The sequence below is a fragment of the Protomyctophum parallelum genome (genome assembly GCF_964188405.1).
Source record: "Protomyctophum parallelum genome assembly, chromosome: 8".
NCBI lineage: Eukaryota > Metazoa > Chordata > Actinopteri > Myctophiformes > Myctophidae > Protomyctophum > Protomyctophum parallelum.
This window is the reverse complement of record NC_139703.1, coordinates 2,547,782-2,559,166: the sequence shown is the minus strand read 5'-3', so window position 1 is coordinate 2,559,166 and position 11,385 is coordinate 2,547,782. Positions and strand designations below refer to the sequence as shown.

The following is an 11,385-nucleotide window of genomic DNA, read 5'->3' as shown; positions in this document are numbered from 1 at the left end:
GAGTGGGAGGAGGAGGCATGCCCAGGGGTCTCCAAGCCACACACACGTGTGCGCACACACACACACACACACACAGGAGCAGTGACTGAGTGAGCGTGTCACAGATTAGTAGTGCATAATGGGATTGGCAGACTGGTACAAGGCGCTGTAATCAAACCCGCACAGTGACCGATAGCGAAAAACAGGACATGGAACAAAGGGGGCTATGAAAGGGAGACGAGAACTGATCCTGTCATTACACCCTGATCTGAGACGGCGTATGTTCTAATCAGGGCTGGAACCTGGACCTGGCTTGCTGTGTGTGCACACGTGTGTGTGTGTGTGTGTGTGCTCTGCATGTGCCAGTTAGTCAGCTATAGCTAGTTAGTTCTGCCTGCTATACAGTGACTACCATATTTTCTTGAGTCAGTTTACACAGAATTGCGTCAAAATCCCTTTGCAAGTGTTTTGCCGGCGATTTTCTTTTTTTACCCCTCCTTTCTGGCGAGGGCAGCGCGGCGCGGTGTTCTGCATTTGTGTCACGCCTGCCTAATCATGCACAGCATGTAAACACACCCATGATTGTTTTGGTTTTCTGGCTGGAGTGTTTGGGTTAAACGAGAACGTGAGTCGCTCTCAGTCCTATGGCTCGACACTGAAGTGCACTGCACACAATGATGGTGTGAAAAGAGAGAGAGGGGGAGAAAATAAAAGGAAAAGAAAACAAAGAGAACGGCTTGAGAGAGAGAGAGACTAACCTTTACAGAAGCAAGAATGCAGCTCAATTTCTGTTGAAGCATCCTCTGCATTTTGCTTCCGGAAGCTAAAAGGGGGAGTATGGCTGGGTGTTCTGCAAAGAGAGGGGTCAAGAGAAAAGGACACGTGTATATTGGGTACGCACGCAGTGAAATCCAGAGCGTTTTCATGTGACTCTGAGAGTGAACAAATGGAACCAAATGGACTTCTAAGTGTGTCCATTCGGTTCCACTTGCACACCCTTGAGTTAACTAAACACTCAAGATTTTACAGTGTAGAAAAGCAGCTCTATGCCTCTATCGGCTGTCTCCTGTTATAACGTACTGATAGAATCCACTCACTTTAGGGCTATAGGGCTTAATAACTTTTCTATTTATGTTCCGATATCTGCCGTCTAAACTACTATAGTACATCTCTGGAGAATATAAGGGGAAATCAATGGGCTTTATATCTAATACAATCTAGCTGTTTTTTAACCTGAATTGTCTTCCAACTGTGCAAAGTGAATGCATGTCGAATCAGAGATGCAATTATTTTAGGGTGAAGCGAGTGATGCTCCTTACCTTGACAGGCTGGTAAAAAAAAAAAGAAGCCCCACTCGGTCAACTTCTTTCCCCCACAATTGAAAGCCTGGGGTGAGGTGGTGGGATTCGGGGGGGGGGAAATGGCTTTTATATCTATATAAGCAGGCGGAACAACCTTGGGAAGCCCCATGTGGTCTAACCTTCACCGGCTGCCGGCGTCCCCGCCACCCGTTTTTTTTTTTTTTTTTTTCCCCTGCCGACACATTAGTCTCTCCTTCTATTCAAAGTCATGGCCACCAAGCTACTGAGAGAATGCAGGCGGAGTGCTGAGAGGGATGGGGCGCTGTTGGTCGCAGTGTGAAGGGTGGTGAGGTGGGGAGGTGGTGGGGGGTGGGGGGGACTCAATCGAATGAATACAAATTGGGTGATCAACCTGTCATGGAGTGCCGGACTGCTGACTTTGGGGACTTAACTCCCTCCGTGATTTGCATAGGCCGTCGCTCAGTGTCTCTCCCTTGACAGGGTCGGGGGTAGGAAAAAAAGAAATGATACGATGCGGTTGTTAACTTTCTCTTTGTGAGGTTCGTGACCCGAGGCAGCAGGCCGTTTATTGCCGTGGGTCTATATTTGTTGTTTTACAGAGGAAGGACCCCCGGAACGGTCGCCCGGCCGCAGCAGACGGGAATTCACCTCTCATTTAACGAGAGCGTGGCCATACATTACATGTGTGTCTTTCACACACCGCAGGCTTTTTGTGCAACCTTTTTTTTTTTTTTACACGCATGTTTTAAAGCGCCCCGTGCTTGATCTCGACTGACTGGCAGGCCGCCCGGCAACTCGCAGGTTAAATGTATAGCAGGCAGGTGGCAGAGGAGCCGTGCTATAGTCAGTCCGTATCAAAGCAGCAAAATGTGGTTTCTTCTTCTGCCACTGACTTCCTCTTAAGTAAAAGAAGAGAGGTTGATTTGTAGCACAGGGAAAACTGCCTGTTACTTCAGATGCACTGCTTTGTGAATGTGGTGGTGTGGTGTGCGTTTGTGTGTCTGTGTGCAAGTGCAGTAGTGTGTGCGCACGTGTGTCAGTGAGTGCGCGCACACACACGTGTGTTGTGTGTGTGTGTGCGCATGTGCGTTTGCGTGTGCGTGCACGCATGCTTGCCTTTGCATGTGTTTGTCTAGGTCTGTGCATGCATACACTGGGTTCGATTTGAAGAAGGACAAAAATGGGGTGAAAAGTTCGCACACCAGCGTTAAAGGAGTAGTTCACCCAAAAAAATGACTTCTAATCTCCATGAATTGAAGGCTTCATGGGGTGTGCGATTGGGGTGAACTACAGTAAGTACTCTTTTTAATATGGTGAGAATACATTTAAGAAATTGCGAGAACTCATCAAACATACATATTAACCATATCAGACTGTCTCCATTTCCCTCGAAGGAAATATATTTTATTCAGTCTGCCCGGAGGCAGGGATATAACATAAAGATTAACGACCAGAGGTTGGAGATATCACAAGCAGAGGCCGTGGATTAACCCATTCTGAACGGGCACCCATTTTGGTGTCAGCATCATGTTATGCTTTAGCTATTTAAAAATAGCAGATCTACAAGCTCATATCGCGCCACCGAGTGGCGCGATACGAGCTTGTAGGTCTGCTATTTTTAGAAAAATCTAAGAACGACTGACATTTTTAGAATCTGATCTCAGGTCAGAATGGGTTCATCAGACCAGTGTGTGTCCGGCGGAAACCTCGTATGAATCTGATCTCAGGTCAGAATGGATTAACCTCCCCCAGCTCCACCAACCCACGGCCATGCAAGAAAATCGAACCCTGTGCATATAGATGTGTGCCGCTTTAAGTGGGAAGGTGTGCGTTTGTGTGGCACGGCGGATGTGAGTTCTCACCCTGGTGGTTTTGATCTTGTTTCCAGAGGAGCACATCCATCCGGAGTTGTCGGGCAGAGTCTTGCACTCCTCTCCCTCCAGACACGGTTCCATCTCACACCACCACTTCCCGATCACAATGGACGCTGCATGGAGGGAGGAGAGATAAAGTCAAAGTCAAAGTCGTACGATTTGTCACACGCGTTACCTCAGTGAAATTTGTTCTCCGCATTTGATCCATCTGCGGTGAGACACGCGCTCGGGAATCATTTGGTTAGTATATTTGACCCCCCCAATCCAACCCATTGATGTGGAGTGTCAAGCAGGGAGGCGTTGGGTCCCGTTTTTACAGTCTTTGGTATGACCCGGTCGGGGATCAAACCCCAACCTCCCAGTTTCAGGGCGGACACTCTAACCACAAGGCCACTGGGCTGGTGGATGGAGGAGGTTAGATGACGCATGTAAAACTCTTTACCTTGACAGGCTGGTCAGGCTGCGTGCGTGTGCTTGTTTGTTTGTGCGTTTGTGCGTGCGCACAAAGGCAAGGATGCCTGCACAAATGGCTGTTCAAATGTTTGGACACAAACATCCAACATATAGGATACGCCGAAGAAGATATCTTTTCTTTTTACTCTGCGTCCAAAAATAAAGTATTGGCACTTTGTGCGTGCAGCCACCTTCTTGTCTCTTGAAGACACCACCTGGCTATGGCAAAAAAAAATAGCAGATGTTGTGCAGTGTTGTCAGTGAGCTTGTAGAATGTAGATTGTCTTATTTGTCTATTTTCAAATAGCAATTAAATAAGGGCTGAAGTGGTCAATGCATGTTGTGTAATAATGATCTACACAGTAACTATAACTAAAGTTTTCAAATAATTATAGTAGAGTAAAATTACAATATTTGCCTCTGTGATGAAGTGGATTAGAATGAAAAGTATAGAAAATTGGAAATACTAAATAAAAGTACCAAAATTGGACTTGAGTACAGTAGTGAGTAAATGTCTCGTAGTACTTGCTCCTTGCCGTAGGAATAATCGGGCCAATTATGGGTCCGATTCGCCCTTCGTTCCCAGTATGAGGCTCACCTCAACCGATTATCTACTCTAACCCATTCTGACCGGGCACCCATTTTGGTGTTGGCATCATGTTATGCTTTAGCTATTGAAAAATAGCAGATCTACAAGCTCATATCGCGCCACCGAGTGGCGCGATACGAGCTTGTAGGTCTGCTATTTTTGAAAAATCGAAGACACTTTTAGAATCTGATCTCAGGTCAGAATGGGTTAATAATGAAACTGTCAGGATGTAATAGACATTTTTAGAATCTGATCTCAGGTCAGAATGGGCTAATTATCCGGTAGTCGCAGTGTGATGGCATTCAGACATCATTTTAACCCTTACCCCCGACTGGATTGAAGTCTCCCAGATTTCATTATTTCAGTAGACGATGAGAGCGAGCTGACCTGGAATCAACGAATACTTAACCAAATGGAAATGAAAATAATGTTATAAAGGTTATGTTCTCCTAATCGGGTAAAATGGTAAATGGTGCATTTATATAGCGCCTTTATCCAAGGCGCTTTACAGAGATTGTGCATTACATTCACCCATTCATACACCGATGGCAGCGGAAACCATGCAAGGCACCAACTAGCACATCGGGAGCAATTAGGGGTTCAGTGTCTTGCTCAGTGTCTCGCTCCACACGTCCCAAACTCTTCTCCCTTCTGGCTCCAAAACTGTGGAATGCACTTCCCATTGCAGTCAGAACTGCAGCATCACTCCCAATCTTCCGCCGTAGTCTGAAAACCCACCTTTTTAGACTCCATCATGGCCCATAGCACTTACCCTACCCCCTTAGATAGCATTTCTGTAGACTTAGATAGCATCTGATACAGACTTATAGCATGTTATGTAGACGGCACTATAATTGCATTGTATATAGTCATAGCACGCCATAGTACATATGTACTGTATAGCATAGTAGTATATATATAGCTTATATGTATTGTCTCATAATATAGATATTCCACTGTTACTTTCTTAGCTTACGCATGTTTTATGATAAATGCTTTTGTGATGTATTCCCATGCTTTTGTTCCTGATTATTGTAAGTCGCTCTGGATTAAGAGCGTCTGCTAAATGCCTAAATTGTAAATTGTAAATTGTAAGGACACTTCGACAGTAACTCTGGGGGAGCCCGGGTTCGAACTGGCAACCTTACGGTTACCATCCAGGCACTCTACCCCTGAGCCACCGCGGTAGTTTGTTTCTCTTAGTTAAAACATGTCAGTTACAGCCCATCTTCCAGGTTATCGCATTTACTGATTCACTATTTAGATACCGGTATTTGATATCTGATTAAATTAATGTCATATGGTCGATTAGACCTTCATCAGGACAGACAACAGATGAAGGTCTAATCGACCGAAACGATGGCCAATAAAGAGCAACATTTTTGGCAAGTTTCTGACAGTGTGCGGGACCCTTCTTTGTTTTTCAAAAATAACCTTTTTAAGTATGCTTTATTGCCCTACGCACCTGTCACTAGTCTTTGAGGTGTGCATCGGGCTTTTGCTAATATTGAAGCAAGCAAATTAAAAACCATCTGGGGTTTACACAAAAGTAGGTGTTTAAGAGGTATTTTAAAGTGAAACAGATGAAACTAAACCACATCCATCAAGTTAAAGCAATCCTAGTTTTTAAATGAAACTGAGCTGTTTCTTCTCTGTCTGTGAAGCGAGGCGTTGCTATGGAGATACGTAATGACATATAAAAGTTTAGTTGTGCATTGACATAACTAAAGGTGTTGGCAGCATGAAAGTGAAGGACTGCAAACATAATGTTTGGGTGAGTGAAATGTGGCACCTTTTGTGTTCATCATAGACTTATCTGATCTGACTATATAATAACTGAATATAATTTTCCTCTGAAGTCACATTTGACCATGAAAGCTCTATGAGATCTTGTCCATGGACCTAATCCACTCTAAAATGGTTTAGTATTTGTGTGTGGTCCTGCATCTTGCCTGAATCGTCTGGCGTTAGTGTTCTTACAAAAAAGATCTGTTAAATCTGTTATATAATATTATGTGGTCTCCCATTTTCTTTTTTTGTCGTTTAATTGTTTTAAATCGTGTAGCGCCCCAGCCAGCATAATAGACGCCCAGCCACGTCTCTGTAATAAACCCCCCCCTGCTCAATTCCGTTTCAGAACCAGCACGGTCGCTTTTAACAATATTGTACAAGCGGAGATTAATCATTGCTCTTGTTTTGATAGAGCCACCATCGCATGCAGGGGGAATAATCTAAATTTGTAATCAAAACTAATTACCTCTCATTAATGCTGAGTAAATTCTTCCTTCAGCCATTCCACAAAAAAACAAATACGTTCTCGTCTCGTCTCCTCTGCCCAGCCTTCCTCTAAGCGGTATGTGCGTGCTTTGTACGTGTGTTCATGTGTACTGTCGTACATATACAAAATATTAAAAAAGTAAACACTGTACAACTCAAGTAAAACCATTGAAAAACATAAAAATTGCTACAGTAAATACCACTTCATTATTAATGGAACAAACATACTCATTAACACAATCCCACACTGAGAAGATTGGTTTCTCTTTTGTTCTACAGTATTTCCATAAATTCGTTATCTGTCAAATTTGTCAAACTGAAAACTGGATCAACTGTCTTATGTGACAACCCAACTATGAGATTACAATATATCATTCATAATCATAGGCTAATTACAGTATACATTGCTTTCTGCAATTAATGAATGAATGAATGAATGCCTTCTGTTCTTGGATACAAAGGTATGTTGTTGGTGGTGTTGTGATCTCTAACCCATTCTTACCGGGCACCCATTTTGGTGTCAGCATCATGTTATGCTTTAGCTATTGAAAAATAGCAGATCTACAAGCTCATATCGCGCCACCGAGTGGCGCGATACGAGCTTGTAGGTCTGCTATTTTTGAAAAATTGAAGAACGACTGACATTTTTAGAATCTGATCTCGGGTCAGAATGGGTTCATCAGACCAGTGTGTGTCCAGTGGAAACCTCGTATGAATCTGATCTCAGGTCAGAATGGGTTAAACTGGACCCTCGTCTGGTTCTGACAGACAGGTAGTGTGTGCAGGCTGGGTGGTGTGTGATAATCCGGTTGAAGTTTTCCTTTGGTACGGCGACTGTGGCGGCGGGCACGGGAGAACAACGACGCGACACGAGACAGTATCACGCTAAAGGTTCACAGAGTTTATTACACAACAGGAAACATAATATAGTGCTGGATCATAATGACGTGACAATAAGATATGTGACATGATGATGACTAATGCGGCAAGGCTGACCTTGCTGGCGCTGAGATGTCTCTCGTAGCCTATCCATAAAGTATGCTACAGTACAGCGCAGTACACAATATATATCAAGTACATCTGTATCTCAAGTTCCAGTACACAGACTAAGATTTACTGTACATGGACTAATTATAACAGGTGGGTGTTTTGTCAAAACTCCAAAGACTTTTCAGAAATATGTAGCTCATATCAGTATCATATCAGTACAAACAGGAATGTTTCTCTCTCTCTCTCTCTCTCTCTCTCTCTCTCTCTCGTGAAAGAGAATCCACATTTCCTCTTCCCCACTCTGCCCCTGAGCTTTGAGGAAGTATAACCCATTCTGAACGGGCACCCATTTTGGTGTTAGCATCATGTTATGCTTTAGCTATTTAAAAATAGCAGACCTACAAGCTCATATCGCGCCACCGAGTGGCGCGATATGAGCTTGTAGGTCTGCTATTTTTGAAAAATCGACTGACATTTTTTTAATCTGATCTCAGGTCAGAATGGGTTTAATCAGACCAGTGTGTGTCCGGTGGAAACCTCGTATGAATCTGATCTCAGGTCAGAATGGGATAAATTGATTGTTGTGGATCTTTTACCTCCCCTCATCCACCCCAGGGCTCCCCTATGGCTGTTTACCACAGATACTAATTACCCCCCATGACCGACCAAACCATCCCCTCTCGTGCTCTCCACTGCCACGGGCTAAATAATATCCATCTCATCCCCGCTATAGCCCAGCGTTGCTGTCGGGGCAGAAACCTCGTATGTCCCTGTCCAAAAACCGTATAACTTTCCAGGAAATGGACCAGCGTGTGTGGGACGGGACCGTCCTGTGTATCATCGGTGTACAGTATGTAGAAAACCCCACAGACGGACTTAACTACTTTCTACCTGGTTTATTTATTTAAAACTCTCATAAAACGTTTTGAAACTACGGTTCAACCTACAGTTCAAGTGTAAACCTACAATTCAAGTGTTATGGGCCAATAGGTGAAGTGGCCTGTTATAGCGTCACCATTAAGCCAATTTGAAGAATAAATTAATTAATTATGAATAATAATAATAATAATAATAATAGCATGGAGGTACTTCCTTGTCCTGGGAGTTTACTTGCAAAGTTTCGTGCACAGACAGACAGACAGAAAGACTTACAGACTCGCAAACACAATCATGGGGGCGAAAACATTATTCCCCGCCCCCGGCCATATTCCAGCCTGGAGGAGATATAAACATGAACATGCGAGGTTTCCGGTTATAGGGTTAGCGATGATAGCAATGTTGTGTGCTGCTGGCAGAAATCAACATCCCACCTTTATCGTTACATAATACGTTTAGAAATGTTGTGTGGCTTCGGCCGGGGGTGGTTATAGTTACCACGTTGCAAACGTCACATCATGGTTCTTCATGCTGACTATATAGCCCCATGATGCCGTCAACAGCGTCACTGTTTACGGGCCTTATTTTCTCCTTGTCTGTCTGAGTCAGTGTGAGAGGTTCTTTATGATTACACCACACCACCCCAGACCTGGGGAGGATTTATATTCAGCAGTGTGAATGCAGAATCCACTTGAAATTGAAAATGGTAAAGTAATAGGTGTGAAGCAAAAATCAATCCTTTGAAATGGAAAAGAGTGACGGGGTAACAGAGGAGACGGGTGGAAGAGAGAGAGAAAGGGAAGCCAGAATGGGACAGCTGAGATTAAAATGTGCCGCGGTGAGAGGTGTTGATATACGAGGCCTGCTTTGCACAAAATATAAATGACTGTATTTACCGTACTTCACGGCACAGCGGTTTCTACCTCTCACAGTGTGTGGCATGTGGCAAAGCCGGTTTATATAATGAGAGCTTAAAAAGTGTTGCTCTAAAATATGTATACGTCTGTGAAGTTCTACAAAAAAAAATATACCTCAGCACCTCTCTTGGCATGCATTTGCTGCCATGATGATTAATCAGTGTCTGCACAATGAATTTGAATTGTTTCACATCGACACGTCTTAGACTGTGAGAAGCATATGTTATACGAATAATGGTCTTGATCTCTTGAGAGAGTTCTGTTTCCGTTATTGTCACAATTATTTTTATTCTTATTTATACCTCCCATTATACTTTCAACCCTAGAAGCTTCGTTAAACTTCAGAATGCGCATCTCCATCTCGCTGGGGGGACTTTTATACTTTCTTAAATGTTTAATCTAAATGTATGTAACTTTTGCTCTGTATTATAACAAAACAATCAATACATTTTGTTTACCAACCATGTCCCTCTATAGCAGCATCTTTTTGGAGTTTTCACAGTTTCTGGTAGACGCCCCAAAAAACATCCCGCTATACCAAAACAAACAGTGAGAACACCAAAATACAGTGAGAGGGAAATGTGTTTCTGCAGGTAAACAGTGACTGATCATTTCTGGTATAGAGGGAAGTGATGGGAAGAAGATGAAAGCACAGCACATAGGGCAAAGTCACATACAATACTGTTGTAGTGCTGGGTATAGATCATAGCGATTTCTGTATAGATCATAGCGAGGATTCACTGACGCTTCCTCCTGCATATATCATAATGCAGGAGGAAGCTTCAGTGGATCCTCGCTAGGGTATAGAGGGGTGTGGGTAGTGATGGGCACGACAAGGATTCCTCAGTTTAGCAGAGCTTACTGTTTTAATTGCGCTCAGATCAGTATACATACATACAGTGTGTCTTCTGTGATCGCTTGATCATGCACAATTATGGGCGGGGACCCCTTTTGGTGTTAGCATTACGTTATGCTTTAGCTATTGAAAAATAGCAGATCCACAAGCTCATAGCGCGCCACCGAGTGGCTCGCTATACGAGCTTGTAGGTCTGCTATTTTCCTGTGCCAGACGACAAGAGATAAGCCCACGCTGTTTCTTCAGGAAACATTTAACCGTGTAGTTATATAATGTAATCTTTGCCATAAATGTGCCATTTTTAAAACGGTACAGCAGAAGTCAGTCACAGCCCACGAGAGCTTTGAAGCTCTCTATATTAACCCATTCTGACCGCGCACCCATTTTGGTGTCAGCATCATTTTATGCTTTAGCTATTTAAAAATAGCAGATCTACAAGCTCATATCGCGCCACCGAGTGGCGCGATACGAGCTTGTAGGTCTGCTATTTTTGAAAAATCGAAGAGTGACTGACATTTTTAGAATCTGATCTCAGGTCAGAATGGGTTCATCAGACCAGTGTGTGTCCGGCGGAAACCTCGTATGAATCTGATCTCAAGTCAGAATGGGTTAACGACATGAGCGGTCAGAGAGCCAAGGGGAAAGAAGAAAGGAGACAGAGCCAGGCTTAATGTGGACACGCACTGCTACATGTCCAGGCTGTACCCAGGCCAGGACATAATATGGCCGTGACCTTGACCGCTGGAGCATAGCCATCCCTGGGCCGGCCCGGGGATCCATGCCTGACTCCCTGATGCCCCATTGACCTCCAACGTTAGTGTGTTTATACCTAAAGTCCTCTCTGTCTCTCTCTCTGATGATCAGCACATGAGGGTATAACTCATTCTGACCTGAGATCAGATTCATACGAGGTTTCCACTGGACACACACTGGTCTGATGAACCCATTCTGACCTGAGATCAGATTCTAAAAATGTCAGTCGCTCTTCGATTTTTCAAAAATAGCAGACCTACAAGCTCGTATCGCGCCACTCGGTGGCGCGATATGAGCTTGTAGATCTGCTATTTTTCATTAGCTAAAGCATAACATGATGCTGACACCAAAATGGGTGCCCGTTCAGAAGGGTATAATGCAGCTGGTCTGCCAGTACAGTTCCCCGTTCCCTCTGGCTACACACGCACACATGGAAAACAATTGTCTCTCATGATTGTCCTGGGGGGGAGAGGTGGTGACGAAACGGCTTCAAAGTAAT

At 43.9% G+C, this 11,385-nt stretch overlaps 1 protein-coding gene across 1 annotated transcript in view; it reads right to left on the bottom strand.

The window, feature by feature from the left end:
• Positions 1–802: 802 nt before the first annotated feature.
• Positions 803–11,385, bottom strand: part of tafa1b (TAFA chemokine like family member 1b) — a gene marked incomplete at both ends in the record, with an annotated part of 172,403 nt that continues 161,820 nt past the window's right edge. The window contains 2 exons of the mRNA XM_083770435.1: positions 803–829; positions 3,164–3,288. Of these exons, the coding sequence (XP_083626561.1) occupies positions 803–829; positions 3,164–3,288 (152 nt within the window). The remainder of the gene's footprint in view (positions 830–3,163; positions 3,289–11,385) is intronic.